This window comes from Euphorbia lathyris, chromosome 2 (assembly GCF_963576675.1).
Source record: "Euphorbia lathyris chromosome 2, ddEupLath1.1, whole genome shotgun sequence".
Taxonomy (NCBI): domain Eukaryota; kingdom Viridiplantae; phylum Streptophyta; class Magnoliopsida; order Malpighiales; family Euphorbiaceae; genus Euphorbia; species Euphorbia lathyris.
Genome location: NC_088911.1, coordinates 5,128,583 through 5,149,276, shown reverse-complemented (window position 1 = coordinate 5,149,276; position 20,694 = coordinate 5,128,583). Strand labels below are relative to the sequence as shown.

Here is a 20,694-nt window from a genome sequence, read left to right as displayed (position 1 = left end):
GTAATAAAAAGGTTAGAGCACTCAGCAGGCGATGTGACGAGGTTGAGGAGGTCAAACTGAGTGACCTACGATATCTTCTCCAGCACAACTCAACTTTGCATAGTAATGTAGAAATTATGCAAAAGTTTGTCTTTGAGGTCCAATCAGATTCTAAGAAACTGAGAAAGGATGCCACATCAATTCAGAACCAACTTAAGGTTCCGAATAAAAGAAACATTCCTCTGAAAACTGAGTACCGAAGTACTAGTCAGTAGAGATAGAATCCTCAGCGGAATGTCCAGTGTGACTTCTGTGGGAAGAAAGGACACACCACAAAGGTGTGCTGGCATGCTCAGCACTGGGGTGCTGACCAGTCAGTGAGACATACTAAACGGAAGGTCAGCTGTGACTTCTGTGGAAAGAATGGACACACTGTCCAAGTATGTCGTCATAAAATGAAATATGATGCTTTACCTGTTGAACCTAACAAGCAAGGACCCAAAAAGAATTGGGCACCTAAAAGTAACTAGCTATATTGCAGGTAAGCCTGAGGTGTGCTGAGAATTCAAAGATGTGGTACATTGACAGCGCATGCTCAAGGCATATGATTGGTGATGAAACTCAGTTCATCATGTTTGTGCGTAAACGAGGAGGAAGTGTAAGTTTTGGAGACAACAAGAAGGGTAAGATAGTAGGGTCAGGAACCATTGGTGGTAATCCTACTATTGAGTCAGTCTCCCTAGTCAGCGGACTCAAATATAACTTACTCAGCGTAGCTCAGCTATGTGACAATGGGAGAAAAGTTATATTTGATGACACTGGATGTAAAATATTCGAGGGTAAAACAAATGAGTTAATTTTAACTGCCCCTCGTATTGATAATGTCTTTATGCTGGACTTGGAAAAGAAGTTTTCAAAAATTGTATGCTTAGTGTCAAAGGAAGAAAATTCATGGCTATGGCATAGGAGACTTGGTCATGTAAGATGGACCTCCTGGCCAAATTGGCAAGAAAGCAATTGGTTGAGGGACTGCCAGAACTGAAATTTGAAAAAGATCAATTATGCCACGCTTGCAAAGCTGGAAAACAAACCAAACAATCTTTTCATAGTAAAAACATTGTCTCAACTAAGCGTCCATTAGAGTTACTACACTTGGATCTCTTCGGTCCAGTCCAGCCGCTGAGCTTGGGTGGAAGAATATTTTCCTTGGTCATTGTAGATGACTTTTCTCGGTACACTTGGATCATCTTGCTGAGTAGCAAGGATGAAACCTTTGAGACGTTTTCAAATTTAGTAAGAAAACTTGAAAATGATAAAGACCTTAAGTTAGCTCACATCCGAAGTGATAATGGTGGAGAATTCAAGAACCAACAGTTTGTTGAATTCTGTGAAACCAACGGCATTGACCATAATTTCTCTGCTCCTAGAACGCCTCAACAAAATGGGGTTGTTGAAAGGAAAAACAGAACCTTGGTTGAAATAGCCAGGACAATGCTGAGTGAGCATAGGCTTCCAAAGTACTTTTGGGGAGAAGCTGTCAACACATCGTGCTACATTCTTAATAGGGCTCTAGTTAGACCTATACTAAAGAAAACCCCCTATGAACTTTGGAAAGGACGAAAGCCCAACATTGGATACTTTCATGCCTTTGGCTGTAAATGTTTTATCTTAAATACCAAAGTTAGCCTAGCTAAGTTTGACTCAAAAGCTGATGAAGCTATCTTTTTAGGCTACTCAACAAACAGCAAAGCATACAGAGTTTTCAATAAACGAACTCAAGTCTTAGAAGAGTCGGTACATGTTGAGTTCGATGAAACTAACCCTGCAGGTAGATACCAGCCGCTGACCGAGGATGACCCACACTCAGCACCCGCTGACCAAGAAACAGCCGCTGAGTCATTTCCTCAAGGGCTGACCAAAGGTAAAATGAAACTCAAATTACCATGCTGAATGATTTGTGCTATTACATGCTGAGTAGATAAATATATATATGCTGAGTATCTATCTCAAGATGAGTTACTACGCATAAGATCGATTCCTCTGCATAACACTGACTACTCAGAATTTTAAACGCCTGAAATTCTTAACACTGAGTAAAGAGCCGTTGCAAACTTTAATGCAAAGCACGCGAATTAAATAGCCACCTAGGATGACGTATAGGCTATAATTAGAAAATACATGCGCCGTATGTGTCATAAATGTCAGAATCTTTATCGATTGAGAATCTCGAGGCAAAACGGATTACTCAACGCCTTGATTAACTCAACATCCCTATAAATAGTGGATGAATTCCCACTTCTATTTCTTTACGCTTAGAAATCTTTGGCATTCATACTCTCTCTCTCAAAAAGTTCCCAAACCTTCTAAAAGGTTCTCTGAGAAAATGACTAAAATTTCTCTGAACATCTCCGGTGCCGGTCTCTCCCATAACCGCTCCGATGACAATCCCACTTCTCCCACTCAGCGTGATCACGCTGGAGTTACTACGCCGAGCAAGAAAGCTCAAGATGTCCTAGCCACCTCTTCCAAAGGGAAACAGCAGCAAAAGGACAAGGGTAAGAAAGTAGTAGAACGCACCTACACTCAGGTCTTTGAGAGTGTGAAGGGATGGAAGATTGACCACTCGCGGTGGTTCTCAAAAGGATTCGTGGAGGCCGAGCAACCTTTCTGTGAGTGGATCAAGAACAATGGATGGACCGAGCTGTTCTCAGTTCGGGATGCTACTTACCCTGAGTTGGTACGAGAATTCTACGCCAACCTGAAAATCGCCAATGACAACAGGGACTACCTGGCGACTCGTGTTAAAGGGAAGGACATCTCCATCAACCCAGCGTACCTTGCCTCACTGTTCAAATTGAAAAACGAATGAGCTATACTTCGTAAATCAGGTGACCATGAGAAAACCGACTACGTTCAGACCTTCTGTAAACCTGAGGGTCATGTAGGTGAAATTTTGAGCACTTCTATGGGTCAGCATCAAAAGATGGCCCATTACATACTAACGAACTTCCTTTACCCTAAAATCAACTGCACCAACTCAGCAACCAATTTCGAGCAGTGTTTGATATGGCACATGCTAACCTACACGCCGATAAATATGCCTGTCTTCATAATCGGTGGGTTTCTACGAAGTACATGGACCCTTAGGCTGGGCTCCTTCATCACTCGAATCCTCCAGGATCACAAGGTGGATATGATTACGGAAATCCAAGTTCGGGGAACCGAGATTACAGTTGCTGCCCTATTCGGTTTGGCTTATGATCTACCTATTTTGCCGAAGAAAGGAAAAGGAGAAGCTGTCCAGAACGCTGAGGGGGCAGTGACTCGAAAGGGAAGAATTCAAAGAAAGAGGAAGGCTGTCCAGAGCACCTCTAAAGCTACTGCTTCTGCTCCAAAGAAGATTAAAGTTGTATATGGGGGAACTAAGCCTCAAACTCAGCAAAGTCAGGGTGGATCTAGGTCAGCAGAGAAAAGACCTAGGAAAGCTGAGCCTGAGACAGAAGAAAGAGAGGACGTTGATGAGCAACCGTCAAAGAAGAAGAAAAAGCTCAACTTCGAGTTAAAACCTATCGATGCCCAACCAATAGATATCATCGTTCCTCCTAACTCACACTATGCACAGAGTCAAGGCATTGACGTTGAGCAACAGTTTGAGGAAGAACAAGACCAAGACCAATTAGGTGGTCAGTTTGTCGAGGAAGAGTTGGATGACCAGTTAGAGGAAGAAGAACTGGATGATGAGTCTGAAGAAGAAGAAAGTGGTCAGGATGACACTGAGGAACCAGCAGATGATAAGAATCTTGAACCAATCAACACTGAGTTGGTTGATGAAGAAGAGACTAAGCACCAAGTAAATGCTCCTATTGTTCAAAGGAAACCTCACCCACTGACTCCATTGAGTCTATCCATTGTGACCCTACTCCTCCAAAGCTTAAGAGACTGAGGAAGAAGAAAGCTTTTAAAGCACCCGTTATTGATCTCATGGGTGATTCACCGCTGAGAGATGAGATCACTGACCTCACCGAGGTACATCTTAAATACTTCTCCAACCCACCTGTACCTCAACCAGATTTACCAGAAAAACAAGCCTCTGTTTCCCCGAAGGAACATGCCGACTTAGATGCTTCTGCCAACCAAAGCAATGCCGAGCAAGTGCTCAATGATTCCGCTCCTCAACACGTTGAGCAAGCCAAGGAATTACCTGCTCAGGTAAACAATGCACTTCCTCAACTTCCAACACATAGTCAGCTTCAACCTGACACTGAGCAAGCAACACCTTCTGCTGATCCTCCACTTCCACAACTCAATGAGCAGAATTAGATTCAGTCAGTTTCAACTGACAATCCCAATTCTAGGCCAGCTGCTGATAATGCTGAGCCTTCTAATGATGAGCAGAACCAAACACTGCCTTTATTCGGTTCTACTCCTCCTCCGGCATCTGGGACAACACAAGATGGATCCTTTAGCTACCTCAATACCTCTGAGTCTGGTCGAAGAATCGTTGACTCAGCTCAAGCTCTTATCCAGGACCTCCATCAAACAAGTACAAATGTCGCTGGGTCTACTAATGATGAGACAACTCCATTTTCGTCTGTCACTCTGCTTCTTACCGAGATCAAAGGAATGAAGGATCTTCTGAGTGTCATGACTACCTTACTATCTCAGCAGCCCACGCAGGACTCCTTAACAAAGCTGGCCGAACTCCAGCTGACCATGGTTAACCATCTGAACTCACTGCAAGGGGAGATTCATCAATTGTCAGCTGCGAACTCAGCATATGCCACTTCTACGGAAGTACATCATCTCTTCAGCCAGCTTCACACTGAGCAAGAGAAAACAAATCACCAGCTTTCCACCTCCTCTCAATGCTCCATTGAGCAAATTAGCGAGGTTGTGCGTCTGCTGAACTTAAACAGGCAAGAGATGGCCACTGACGAGCTTAAAACCAACGAGATTCTGAAGTATTCTCGAGCAACTTTCAGCAATGTGCGCCAAATCAACGCTCAGCGTGAGTATTATGATTCCTCTTTGCTAAAGATGTTTCATCAAGCCTTTGCAATGCTCACTGAAACCATGCACTGGATTGGCAAGTCTCAAGCTGCTATGTTAAGTCTGCTGAGTGCTGCATCTATCGGAATTCCTCGATCCATTGTGGATGATGGTGTTCCAATCTTCGACGGAATGAATGAAAGCACGAGAAAGCTAAAGGCATTTTCTCAACGCCTCACTCAAGCTGCACTTGAAGCCACCTTCATTCCCAAACTTGATGATGGCAAAACAGGGGAGAAAGAACAAGCCCCAAGAACTCAACAAGCTTCAGTTAGTCAGCCGCAACACAAGGGCAAAGGCAAACAAAAGTAGCTTAACTTGTATTGACTAGGATAGCTAGCTTTTTGAACCTTTATATCTGTGTTCCTTTTGAACCCTGCTGTGCTGACTTTAAATTCAAAACAAATTATATGCATCTCTTTCATACTGACTACTCTTATGCGATGCTTACTTAAGTGATTATTATAATTTGTTAAAATGCATCTTCATTAAATCAACTATGCTACACTATCTATATTAATTTATGATATGTCTGCTGTGTTGATCAAACATATTGACCACTTCTTATATGTCCACTTAACTAAAAATCATTGAACAAAGCTTACTCAGCGCTCTCTGATATTTAAACCTTCCGCGAAAAAACTGAGTTAAATAGAATATGTTCCATGAGCTGGCCTATCTCTGAAAACTGACCTTAGACTTGCTCAATTAAACCTTGAAATGTTCAGAGCAAAACTAAGTCAGTAGCTCAACCCTTACGGGGGAGTTGTTTGATAAAACAAGGTCAACTATCATGGGGGAGCTCAACACTGAGTTCTTCGACTGAATATTTTTGCCAACATCAAAATGGGGGAGTTTGTTGAAACACCTTTCCACATGATTTTGATTTGACAAAATTATTTAAGTAATGATAAAAATATTCTAACACATTAAATTTAAATGCTTTGATTTATTACACTAATGTGTTTGTTCAATGTTGAGTTTAATTGTGTATAAGACATTGAGATTAAAAAGCCCAAAGGCCCATAAAGTGGAAGTCAAGCTCAAGTCAACACATCAAGACCATTCGGCCTAAGATTTCAAAATGAAGCTGTATCAACTAAAACGACGACTTAGCAAGAGAAGGATCGAGAAGCCTTCATGGCAAAAGCTTCAAGATGAAGCTGCTGAGTTGGACGATAAAGCAGTCTGGACAGCGGCAGACAATGGTCAACTTCTAGACAAAGTATTTCTACTTTGGGAAAAGTTCAGAAGGCGCAGAAAGCTGTCTCGTGGACTTTTCCTTAAATGTCGAAACATTCTGCCGAAGACTGATGAAGACAGAAGATGCATGAATCCTATTGGCCAACGACGCTGAGCACGCCCAGAGTGACAACGACAGGAAGCCGTTTCCCTCCAACGGTTATTTCGAAATTCGAAATGCCAGGTGCCTCAAGTGTCACTATATAAAGGCCATCCATTTTCTTCAATCGATGCAGATCTTCAATTAGTCAAAACGCTGACCAAATTCATACTTGAAGTTTCTGTGAGAAAAGCAAAGCAAATACCTTACACCAATTTCCATATTATTGTGTAAAAGTCTAGAGTGATCTTCAATCATCTAAAGTGTCTTAGCAATTGTTGTTTAGGACAAACACTTTATCATTTCTAGAAGAATAGAAAGGAGAGGCTGAGTACTCGGTTATAGAACTCAGCATAGATATAGGAGTGAGTAGAGGTATAGAGGAAGGTACTCTTGTTATACTCAGCTTCTATTTGTAAAAGGTTCCGTGCTCTACCTTTAAAGAGCTCAGTAGAGAATTCAAAAAGCTCGGAACGAGTTCCGGGGACTAGACGTAGGCGGAGAGGCCGAACCAGGATAAGTCTGCTGAGTAATATCTTTCTAACCCTTAAACTCCTTCAATATATATTGCTTGCTATGAAAACTGACTAAGTAAAGAACTCATGCTGAGTTAAGTTTACTAAGAAGCTGAGTTCAGGAATAGACTCTAAGTGCTATTTCCTGACTCAAGTAAAGAAGCAGACTTAGTCACAAGTTGACTAAGATTGTGTCTTAAATCTACTTAGTGACGCTGTGTAAACCTTTTCATAACAAAAGAAGTCAGCCTTAACGGACAACATTTTAAAATAGTTTCTATCCCCCCCCCCCCTTGGAACTAACTTGTCACGTTATAAGGGACCAACAAGTGGTATCAGAGCCTAAAAGCTCACTGTGCAAGGTTTAACTACCTTGAGCTGATCCCCACTATGGCTGAGAACAGCACTCGGTTTCTCCCAGGAAATCTGACAACTCAGATTTTGCCTGAGAGTCTGTCCATAACTCGGCCTCCTCTATTCTTCGGGTCTAACTATACATTCTGGAAGAATAGAATGAAAAATTTCATTCAGGCAACAAATATGAGTGCATGGCTATCTATAGTCCAAGGCCCATTTGTTCCTGTTGAAACTGTTGATGGCCAAACGGTTGTCAAAGTTGAGACTAAATGGACAGAGGATGATCTCAAGAAGCTACAAAATCATGCTTCGGCTATAAACATGCTTCACTGTGCTTTAGATGTTGCAGAATACAACAAGATTTCAGGTTGTGAGTCAACGCATGAGATTTGGAAGAAGCTTGAGGTCACCTATGAAGGAACCAACAAGGTGAAGGAATCCAAGGTCAACCAGCACATGAGGTTGTACGAGCTGTTTGAAATGATTGATGATGAAGGTATCTCTGACATGAATGCAAGGTTCACAAACATCATCAACGAGCTCAAGAGACTTGGAAAAATCTTCACTGAGGAAGAGCAAGTCAAGAAAATTCTTAGGAGTCTTCCTAAAAGCTGACAAGCAAAGAAAACTGCTATTGAGGAAGCTCAAGACTTAACCACCTACAAGTATGATGAACTCATTGGCTCGCTGCTGACCCACAAGATATCAATGAAGAACTTCGAGGTGAAGGAGAAGTCTGAAGACAAGAAGCAAAAGTCTCTTGTCATGAAAGCTGACTCCACTGATGGGAGCTCAACAGACGATGAAGAAATGGCTATGTTCACTAGAAAGATGAAGAGGTTGTTCAGAAAGAATGACAAATATTCTAAGAAGCCTTATAAGAAGTTTGATAAGTATAAAGCTGAGTCCAGCGACAGCAAGTACAAGAAGGACAACTCAAAGCCCATTACATGCTTTGAATGTCATCAAACTGGCCATATCAAGTCAAGCTATCCCACGCTGAGGAAAGAAAGAAAGAACAGCAAGAAGGCAATGGTGGCAACTTGGAGCGACAGTGATGAGTCTTCATCATCAGAAGCTGATGCCACTGAGTCAGCAAAGATTTGTTTCATGGCTGACGAACTTGCTGAGCCATGTGTTTCTGAGCATGCTGACCCCTCCATTGCATCTGACGATGAGGAACACTCAACTGAGGTAATATCACTACCCTTGCTCAGAGATGAAATGGTTAATGCACTGAGTGACCTCTATACACTTGTCAAAAAGTGTAATAAAAAGGTTAGAGCACTCAGCAGGCGATGTGACGAGGTTGAGGAGGTCAAACTGAGTGACCTACGATATCTTCTCCAGCACAACTCAACTTTGCATAGTAATGTAGAAATTATGCAAAAGTTTGTCTTTGAGGTCCAATCAGATTCTAAGAAACTGAGAAAGGATGCCACATCAATTCAGAACCAACTTAAGGTTCCGAATAAAAGAAACATTCCTCTGAAAACTGAGTACCGAAGTACTAGTCAGTAGAGATAGAATCCTCAGCGGAATGTCCAGTGTGACTTCTGTGGGAAGAAAGGACACACCACAAAGGTGTGCTGGCATGCTCAGCACTGGGGTGCTGACCAGTCAGTGAGACATACTAAACGGAAGGTCAGCTGTGACTTCTGTGGAAAGAATGGACACACTGTCCAAGTATGTCGTCATAAAATGAAATATGATGCTTTACCTGTTGAACCTAACAAGCAAGGACCCAAAAAGAATTGGGTACCTAAAAGTAACTAGCTATATTGCAGGTAAGCCTGAGGTGTGCTGAGAAGTCAAAGATGTGGTACATTGACAGCGCATGCTCAAGGCATATGACTGGTGATGAAACTCAGTTCATCATGTTTATGCGTAAACGAGGAGGAAGTGTAAGTTTTGGAGACAACAAGAAGGGTAAGATAGTAGGGTCAGGAACCATTGGTGGTAATCCTACTATTGAGTCAGTCTCCCTAGTCAGCGGACTCAAATATAACTTACTCAGCGTAGCTCAGCTATGTGACAATGGGAGAAAAGTTATATTTGATGACACTGGATGTAAAATATTCGAGGGTAAAACAAATGAGTTAATTTTAACTGCCCCTCGTATTGATAATGTCTTTATGCTGGACTTGGAAAAGAAGTTTTCAAAAATTGTATGCTTAGTGTCAAAGGAAGAAAATTCATGGCTATGGCATAGGAGACTTGGTCATGTAAGATGGACCTCCTGGCCAAATTGGCAAGAAAGCAATTGGTTGAGGGAATAGACTCTAAGTGCTATTTCCTGACTCAAGTAAAGAAGCAGACTTAGTCACAAGTTGACTAAGATTGTGTCTTAAATATGCTTAGTGACGCTGTGTAAATCTTTTCATAAGAAAAGAAGTCAGCCTTAACGGACAAAATTTTAAAATAGTTCCTATCCCCCCCCCCTCTTGGAACTAACTTGTCACGTTATAAGGGACCAACAACATACATAAGGAAGCGTAGGCAATAATGATTGCCCACACGTGACAAATAATTACAACATACTGTCATAATGACAATACAAAGCAGTCGTCAAAAAACTAAAACACGCCACACGTGACACATGGAGCACCAGGAGCAAAAGATCCTGCACTCTCATAGACATCTTAACAGAGCCAAGTGTCCCCTAAAGATGCTCGCAAACACAGTGACTTGATGCGACGACCTAAAAGGAGGGCTTCTAGTGAAGGATATGGACCCAGGGATGATACCTGATCCAAAAGCTACGATCCCAGCCTATTTGCTCCACCAACAACCCCTTACAGCTATTACGACGAGATCATGAGACATCCTAGGCCGCATTTAGGACATTCCATACACAGTAACAGTAACCTATAAATAGGAGGATCCGTCTCATGGTATGTGGATGTTTTCTCTCTCTCAATTCTCTCTGCTTTCTCTCTCTTTATATATTACTATATTTATACTTCTCATACTAACTTGATCGTTAGAATGTCTTTCAAGGACCGCTCCCGACGCACGTGGACTCATCAAGAACCCATCGATCCTGACTTCTCATCAACATCTATATAGAGAGACAAACAACAATCACTCATATTGTGTGACATATCACGATCACCCATACAATAAGAAATACAAAAAAGAACAAAAAAGTTTAAATAAAAAAGAAACTATCAAACCTATCATAGTAGTAGACTTGTAAAAAAATATTATTAAATAAGAAAAAACAAAAGCAAAGTACAAAATGGGTTTATCTTCCAATTAAATAGCCGAAAGAAAATTCTAAAATCTCGATTTTGGAGAGAATTTAAGAAAATTTTAGAGTACTTCCGGATTAATACTCCTTACCATTCAATTTGTACCACATATGTAAAAAAATTTCCATTATACCAATCATCTTCCATGTAGTGGTAGTAGGTAAAACGATTTTCATTGATCAGATGTATTAGTCCGAGAATACTTTAAAATTTTGTACACTGCAATTCTCTTCCATTAAACCTCACACCACCTCACCTATCAAAGATTTTGACATTAACCATAGTAATAAGTCACGTGATAAAAGGGGAAAATCTCCTATAAATACCTACCAATAAAAGATTGTTGTCTTTTGAGGTTAACTCTTTAATTATCTTGCTATATTTTTTTTAAATATCATATATTATTTTAGGGGAAATTACAAAATTGGGTCAAATGGAAGACTCATTTACATATTTAACTCATTTACTCAACCTACTATATATCTAAACTGTTTTTGTGTGATTTTTTCAAAATACCCCAACCTTTCATCTTCCCCCCTTTTCCTTTCCGGTTACGCGAACCCGCTGCTTTTCTCCAAATGATTTCCAAACCTTTGATCTTCCTCTCTTCCTTTAAATTGCGCGAAATCTGCACCATTTCTCCACATCAATGTATTTCTCTCCTTCCTCTCTTCATCTCTTGATTCTTCATCTTCCTGTTCCTGCTCATTCCTTGGTTTCTTTCTTCTTGTTAATATCAACGAAATGGTTATTCTACGTTATTTCCATTGTTTTTCCCAGTTTATCATATTGTTATTGTCGATTTTAAGGGTGAAAGGCGCGAAAATGTAAGTATCTACTATTTTCTCTGCGTTTTTTCATAAAATCACTTCGCGTAGTCGATGATTTCGCGAAGATCTGCGATGAGAAAGAGCCTGAAACGTGACGATCTACTTAGCGAATCGATTATTTTGCGAAGTCTACGAGTAGAAAAGTTCATAATTTCACTCGCAGACTTCGCGAAAGCATCGATATTCGACGTAGATCGTCACGTTTCAGACCTTGTAGACTTCGTGAAAGCATCGATTCGCTAAGTAAAATCATCCTCTTCCCTGCATATTTACATTCGCATGCTTCGCTAATCCTCATTTCGCGAAGCCAAATCGTCATTTTTTCTGCCTAACACGATTAATTTTTTCTAAAGGTGGTTGAATACGTAACATCCCTTTCTGGAGGCGTACTAGGCTGCAGGGGAGATGACTTTTCTTCCTGTATAGGGATTAATTTCCCTCAAGATTGGCACATTCACTTTAAAATGATTCGTTAGGAGAGATTGTGCCAATCTTGGTGTGTACCATGGGAAACATCCATCCCAAAAAGTCTGGACTTCCATTTATCATCCCAAAAAGTCTGGACTTCCTGTAAAAAGAGAAATTTCCATCCAGATTCGTCACGTTCACTTTAAAGTGATTTGTTAGGAGTTTATGTGGCAATGTTGTTGTAAATTTTGATAATGTTATGATTTTAATGTTGTTATTGTGGCAATCTTGTTGTGAATTTTGATAATGTTATGATTTTAATGTTAGAATCTGTTGTTGTTTGGCATTTTTTTGTTATATACCACTTAGCTAATTTTGTTAAAAACACAACCAGACTTCGCATATGCTAATTAAAATCATCAACTAAACCAAACATTAGCTTCGCAAACTTCGCATATGCTAGAATCTGCGAAGTCAGACGGGAGGGAGACAGCTGCGCCGTAAAATTACAAACATATTGAGGGTATTTTGGGAAAGTTACATAAAAAAATAGTCTAGATATATAGTAGATTGAGTAAATAGGTCTCCCATTTGATCCAATTTTATAATTTTCCCATTATTTTATTTTGCTTTAAGATTATAATTTCCTTTCATATTCAACCACTTAAACCAACACATTATTTCCTAAAAGAAAACCCCAACACATTATTCATTAATTATATCGAATTTCTTTTAAATAGGGATGTAAATGGGTCGGGGATTCCCCGTCCCCATCAGCGACTCATTCCGATTAAGACGGGGAATCCCTGATAAGGATTCCCATGGGATAAAGATGGAGATAATTTTGTCCTTCGTGACGGGAATGGAAAAAAAGCATCTCCATCCCCGTTCCGTTAATCCCCTATTATTTCCCGTGATAATTGAATTTTTTTTATGATTTAAGTACATTTTAATTAGGTATTCGTATTTGGTTGTTTTTAATTTTTAGATTTTTGTGATTTGGAAAATTTGAGAATTATTGTTAATATTTGGTATTATTAGTCATTGTTTCTTAAACGTTTTCGTCTTTACTGGTTTTTTTAAACATAAACAGTGATGTTCCACGGAGAATAAGGAATGTGGAATGTGGATAACATTTTTGAAACATCTATAAACGGGGAATAGGGATCCCGTGGAGATAGGGATTCCCCGCGGAACGGGTATCGGGATAAGTTTGTCCCCATTTAACTCGTGGGGATGTGGATGGAGAATCCCCGACTAGTCGGATATGGGGATGGGAAATGCATTCTCCGCTCCGGCCCGCTTCGTTTACATCCATACCTTTAAGTCTCAATTTTTATACTCTAATTAAAGTGGTCATTAAATGAAATGCCCGTTTGTTTCCATTTTTCGGAACTGTTTTTTATCTTTCAATACTAAACAGAAGATAGAAAGTGTATAATAAAATTCTAAAACACGTACTTTCTACCGAAAAAACAAGTAATATCTATTGTATATCAGCAACAGCTAATAGTAAACAACAACCGAAACAAACCGCTTTAAAGATTGTTGGAACGCAAAACACAAAACATATTTCTCGTAGAAATTTTCAATCTACTTTTAAATGTATATGCATAAACGAATTTCCTTTACATCTTTCCTCTTTTTGTTGTTCAATTTTTTTAGTTAACTATAATTACAAATTAGTTAGACACATTTTTTTTTATGTGGCTAATCTCCCCATTAAAATTTATTATATACCCGTTCATACTATGATATCCTTCGCCGATGCATATTATTTGTTAGAGAGAAATGATTTTTTTTAAGGGTTAAGGTGTAAAAATACCTTAACGTTTTGGATCAGGAGAAATTTTATCCCTAAAATCTAAAATGGTGTAATTTTACCTCTAACGTTGGTAACCAAGAACAATTTTACCTCTAACGTTGATAATTTGGGCCAAGTTCAGATACTATTATAAAACACAAATATTTTTGTTCATTATTCTGCACCAATTGCATATCAATTCGTTCTAAAAAAAGGATTTCATGTTTTTTATAATTTAATAATAGAATTGGAGATTAATATTTATAAATTCGGTGATTTTTTTTGTGCAATTCGTATAAAAGACAATATATTTTTTTTATTTTTTATTTTACATCCCAACATATGTTGTGATTTGTTACTGATAAAATGACACACGTGTGAAGTGTAAATGAAAAAATTCGTGACCGAGAAAACAGTTTAATGAATTATTTCTCAAATTGGTCCAATTTATCAATGTTAGGGGTAAAATTACTCTTGGCTTCTAACATTGAGGATAAAATTGTACCATTTTAGATGTTAGAGGTAAAATTGCTCCTGACCCAAAACGTTAAGGGTATTTTTACACCTTAACCATTTTTTTATATTATTTATTACTTTTAATTTTTTAATGTGATTTTTTTTTTTCTTATTTTATCCTTGAATTTATCATTAATGATATCTGTGGCCGAATGGTAACCCTCAGATTAAACGCCATGTGTAACGAATAGGACATTCAGATCAATGAAAAACTTTCATAGAATGTTTATCATATGAGAGAACCCCATGCAGCAAGATCAAGAGTTCCACACTCCAAAGGACTCATAAGACCAAACTCCTAATAGAAGAATGAATCCCAACACCTACAATACTCCTACCAATATAGCCACATTCTATTGCACGTTAACTATTATCTCACAACTAGTTCATACTCTTTAACTATTCCTAAACACTTAATTTAACTGACTTTAACCATTCCTAAACATTTAATTTAACTGACTTAGACATCAGAACAAGTTTGCCGTCCCTCTCTAACTTTGGTATGAAGAGTAGTATAATTTGATCTAGTTTTTCTATAAACTTAATATAAATGAGGCATGATTTCTATAAACCAATAACTTTTCCTTTAATTACAAATAAACACCATTTTTATATCATATTCCTATTTATTATAGTTTGAAATGATTAAATGTAGCATAAATTAATTGTTTTATTATTACCAAGACATGATAAAACTATCAATAATCATTAATATCTACTTATATACATACTGTGATAGTCTTTAATCATTCAGGTGAACTTCAATTAGTATTTATTTTTCCTAATTAATCAAGTTACTACTACCAGAAATTATAAATCATAATAATAATAAAACAGAGATTTGAAATTTAATTATTGCAATTCAGATTGACTAATAAAAATTAGCATATGTTACAGGATACATTTACATTTGCATTTCGTGGTAAAGCTCACCAAGGTCAACGTCAACCTCAACGACCTCACGCTTTCCTTTTTTTCCTTTGTCAGAGTCAGCATAAAAATTAGAGTCTACGTGTCCAATTAAATAAAAGTAACCCCACGTATACATATAGCATCTGGACACGTGTCCACATCTCCAGCTTATCATTATTTTCCCCACCCCACCCCACCCACTGCTCTCGATCGGACCACCGAACATATAAGGAGGGACCACCACGCGGCCGCCTCGGAAACACCGCTCAAATCGGACCCCCCTCCTCCACTGTTGGGCCCCACAAGTATTGGGTCCCGCGCACCCATCACATGACATGGCCCACCAATACTGGGTCTCTCGTTCGCTCGCTTTGCATTGCACGGTACACGGTGCTCAGTGGTCCCCACCTCCGCCTAATCCGACCCCACCTTACACGTGCACACCTTTAAACCCCCCGCCCTCACGTGAACACGTGCTTTCTCCCTCTCCCTCTCCCTCCCTCCTCCTCCACCTCCGCAATCCAAATTTTGTGCTGAAACATTAAATTACAATTTAAAAAATCAACTCGTTCATGGCGGATCGGATTGAGTTGAGTTGAGTTGTGTGAAGCGAGGAATAGAAGAAATACTGAGTTGTTAACGCTTTGTAGAACGAGTCATGAACTGAAGCTCTTGTTTATCGTATATTTCTAAGGAAAAGTCTCTAAGCATCTGAGTAGTAGTTGAACTTGAACTTGGCGCCATAACAGACGCAGGTTTCGCAGTGGAAGCTGCCGCGGTTACAAACGACGATATAGGCCTTCCGGTGGCGGATACATTGATCATCGGTGTAGGCGTGGCTGGGAAAGCGAATAACTGAGGGTGATTAGATGGTCCGGCCGCCGTAGCCGCCGCCATTTGTGGTACCATTAAAAACGCATTAGGAACGACACCGTTTGGCGCAGGTATAGCCCAAAAAGGAACCAAACCCTGAGGTAAAGGAAAAGATACAGGTAAAACACCTTGAGACGGCGGAGATTGTTGAGCTGCTGTTGCTGCTACTGTCACCGGAGCGAGAGGCGCCGTGACTGAAACAGCAGCGTCGCTTACATCAATGTACTCGCTATTCGCAGGTCGTTTCCTCTTCTTTTTGACGGACGACGGGTCACTGTGATCGGAATTGACGTTAGAATTCGTGGTAGGGATTTTGAGAGTCCCGTTAACTGACATAGCAATTGCAGGAACAGTTCCGGTGCCGGTTGCAGCGATAATCGATTGCTCCGCGTGTTCAAGTAACCACCGGATAGTTTCTCCATCTGATTTATGACCTAGCTCTCTTGTCAGCTGAAAAATCCTCGCCGCACATGTAGCCGGCATTCGGATCCTTCTTCCCCGCCCTTCAACTTTCGTATGTCTATCTTTCGTCGACGCTCTTTTCGGCACCGTCAATTGCTTCCTTCCTGCTTCCGGGACCTGTACAGCAACAGGCATGACGCCTACTCCGACTCCAACTCCGAGAGACGCAGAAGATCGCTCTTCTAAATCAACTTTCTCTTGCTTAGGAGCAATCGTCATCGTCATAGCTCCGCCGTTGATTCTCAGATCAAGGTTCCTTGTATCTTCATCTTCTTCGAATTCGATCTCTCGTTTCTGGATTCTATTTCCGGCCATAGACGACGGCGAAGAAGGAAAAAGTGTGGTGAAAAAGAAGAAGGGGAGTGAAAGAACACGTCGACAATGAGGGGATAAACGTGTTATGTGTATATATAGGAGGAGGCATATTCTGTCAATAAACGAAAAGGGTAAGGGAAATCTACGGTTATTAGCGTCTGAAACAGTTGAGTGGACCTTGGGATGATGACACGTGGTAGGTCCCAGTCCGCAGGATTACGATGCTATCTGTTTTGTGGGGTCAATAGGGGTCCAATCTAATGAGCCAAAAATACCAAATCCTTCCATTATACGGACTTTTCATAGTTTTCAAAGGTGGAGATAATTGAAGTAAAGAGAGTATGGAGTGATAAATAACCAATAAACTAAGTAAATAAAAAAAGTATGGTTTCTCTTAAATAATAATAATAATAATAATAATTTCACCGCTATCATTTTACTTATCACCGTCCACCATTTGACAATTTCGTCCTTTTCATTTCTTTTAACTAAAAATTCATTCTCTCTTCCGAGCAAAACCGAAATTCTAAAAAAAACGGACCTGAAAATTTCGGAAATGGATGATTTTTAAAACGAAGTAAAAAATGGATCCGAGAATTCTGGAAATGGACGATTTAGATTTTTTTTTAATATTCGTATTTGGCCTCGAGGGATGAACTTCCCGCCTGCGGATGAATCTCCCGCCTAGTAGGCGGATGACAAGTTATGTCTCCAAATTCGGAGACGGAACTCGTGTTTTCGATGAAAATTTAACAAAAAATCGTAACTTTTCAGTAAATTTTGTTGGAAATAGGTGCATGTATGTTTTTATGTGCATAATAAATGAAGCATTTATTATCCAGGAGATGGAGGATTATGCTTTGAACCTAGTCAAGAATTTAAAAGGTTATCTTGATCTCTACAACACATTAATTGAAGATGGAGATTACGAAGCATCACATTCTATTTTTAGGGTTCTTTATTTCCTATAAATAGTGGCTCCATAGTTCTGGAGAATTAAGAGAGAAGAGCTGTAAAAAGGCTGTGAGTGTTTGCTTAGAAGTATTGCAGGAATTCTCACTCTGCACACCTGTGTAAATTGTGTGTGTGATCAAAACTAAGTAGAGTGTACTTGGGTTTTGGGTTGTGAGTGAGTGATTGAGTGTTGTAATACTTGTACTTCATTCTCCTATAGTGCAAAGGGCTTCTTGCAGTAGCTCCAAGGATTAGCCACTGATTTGGTGGTGAACCTTGTAAAATTCTTGTGTTCTTTCTTGTTCGATTATTTCTATATTCCGTATTTTATTTCCGCATTCTGTCGTTGTGTTCTGGAAGAGGAATTTGGTTTTGTGTTTATAAATTCCTAACAAATTTGTCGTAATTTCCCGCCATGATTCTCATGTAAGGGTTTGTGATTTTTGGAGAGTTTAGAGAGAGAATGAGAAGTTTTGGTTGAAAGAAGCAAAAACGTCAAATGGAGGCGGTGATAAGTAAAAGGGGGCGGTGATAAGTAAAAACGTCAAATAGCAACTACTAAAAAAATAAGGTACAAAATTTGTACGTTGTTCGGGAAGTATAGATTTACCTCTAACAAATGAAATTGAGTAATTGTATCTCTAACGTTGTTAAGCAAATTCAATTTTACGCGTACACAACAGCAAATTTAAACTGGTTGATTTGTCTGTTATTTGACTATCACATCGAATCTTCCAAACAAGGTTGTCGATAAAATAAAGTAATTATTTGTATTTTGATGGATTGCTTATACATGTTTTACTAATACAACAAGCATTTTATATAGTTTTTTTTTTATAATTAACTTGTATCTGAAGATTTAAATCTATAGTTATTTCGGCTTTTATTTGTAACTGTATTAGTAAGAGAATAAATATTTTAAACATAATTGATGTTTTGTAAGGTCTGATGTGATAATTAGATAATGAGTTAAATTGCAGTAAAACATTCTATTAAAATTTTCTACTATGTAAAGATAAAATTAATCTTTCTCGATAATGTTATAAATAAAATTACACAATTTCATAAATTAAAAGTAAATTTGCATTTCTCCAACACGTTAGGAGTTAATTTACACCTTATCCTAAATAAAAATAATGGTTAATTTTTATTTTTATCTTTTTATTCAATTGTTAGATATTATAAATGGATAAATAAAAATTACCGTATTGCAATTGTTAATTGTTTTAAATTTAGAAAGTTTTAGGGTATTATATATTTTATTTTTTATATCAATACCCTAAAACTTTCTAAATTTAATATAAAACATATTATTATACACTATCCTAAGGGGTTAAATATTTTATTAATTAATTGATTTGTTATTTGTGTCCTCAAATTTGTGAAAAAAGTTAAATATTATCGCTCGGTTAATTAGTTACTTTGGGATTTGTATCGAGATAATCGAGATAAATATCATCAAACTTCTTATCTCACGTCGGGAGTGATCTCGTTTGTATACAATTTACGATTAAATTAATAACAAGTGTAATAAGAGAACATGGAAAGAAAGAGAGTCTCGCCACTTTTCTTAAAAATGTGAGGTGTCCTTACTATATATGGCTTGGGACAAGTTGAAATAACATTGACGTCCTCTTAGATGGAACCCGAACTCCTCTTGAGCGGGTTAGAGCCCGACGATGATTTTGAAAGGTTTTAGGCTCTCAATGAAGTAAGTGTTACTTTGTATAATTATTATTCTTTCTTAATTGGCCTGATGAATCATAAATTTATTTATTATACATCTTTCAATTAAATATTTACTACGGAAAATATTAATTGGAGATATAGAGAAAGCCACGAAGCTGTTAAGAAAATTTATAGAAAAGTTCCGATATCATTTTATTTATGAAAATTTATAGCTACGGAATCAATTGAATCTAAGGAAAATTGTCATAGTAATCATTTTGATATCGTTTCGCTTATGAAAATTTTATAGCTACAACATCAATCGAATCCAGATGAAAGTGTCATAATAATCATTATCAGTAATCATTGCCAATTAAATTCAAATCGAATTTTAGATAAAAACTCAGTTCTTAAATTATTATTTTTTTCTTTTATAAATTAGTTCAAATATTTACAAATTTTAAGTAGTGAAATGGATTTGTCAAAAATTTATGGGTAATTAATTTATTAGTTCCTATATTTTGACAAAACACACTGTTTAGTCCCTGTATTTTCAAAAACGCATGGTAAGATCCCTAACATTTTTCTCAGTGAACTGTTTAGTCATTCCGTCTGTTTATTAGCTTTTTTACCGTTTATGATTTCGGAAATGACTAAATTACCCTTTACTATTTACCTTCAAACTTCAGAAGAGGAAATTCAATTTAGAAGAAGAAGCTATTTGTATGGAGAACAAGAAAAAGAACAGACCTAATGCTTACGAATTTGAACGATTAAGAAGAAAATCAAGAAAAAGAACACTCAAAGTTGATTTAAGATGCATTAGAGTTTAAAGGAAAGAAAAATAAAGGAAAAGAAGAACGCAAATCCAAATTGGCTAACAAAATCTTCATGAGAGTCTGACGGCAGGGACTAAACAGTTCACCGAGAAAAACGTTAGGGACTAAACAGTTCACCGAAAAAAACGTAGGGACTTTACCGTGTGTTTTTAAAAATACAGGAACTAAACAGTGTGTTTTATCAAAATATAGGGACTAATAAATTAATTACCCAAAATTTATTAACTGGATAGTTGTGTTGATACTTAAACTTCGATTTGAACTAAATTGATATTATAACTGTAAACTTTAAAGATTAAGTTGACCCTTAATTCCCCTTCTTTGTCTCTAAATTCACCTTTACGGACTTGTTATGAAATATTAAATCAAATATCAATGGATAGAATCTGATAACATCTGAAATCTTATCCAATGAGTAATATGGAAAGAATAGAAAAAGTAAAGGGTCTGCCAGTATCATAACCAGTCACGTGTCACTATGATAGTATACGAAAGCTGATGTGGCTGTATCGCCCCACATAAGAGATACGCCAAGGCAGATGGGTTAAGGTCCGCCGTTACGGTTCATATGTCAGTCACAGGGAAGAGCACAAGAATGTAACTGAGTAAACGCCTCT

The 20,694-nt window shown here is 38.2% G+C and overlaps 1 protein-coding gene across 1 annotated transcript; it reads right to left on the bottom strand.

Annotated features, from left to right (window-relative positions):
- Positions 1 to 14,890: 14,890 nt before the first annotated feature.
- Positions 14,891 to 16,677, bottom strand: LOC136220890 (transcription factor TCP9). The gene has a single exon (XM_066008721.1). It carries the CDS (start codon positions 16,614 to 16,616, stop codon positions 15,603 to 15,605), a length of 1,014 nt encoding a protein of 337 aa, XP_065864793.1. The 5' UTR covers positions 16,617 to 16,677; the 3' UTR covers positions 14,891 to 15,602.
- Positions 16,678 to 20,694: the final 4,017 nt, after the last annotated feature.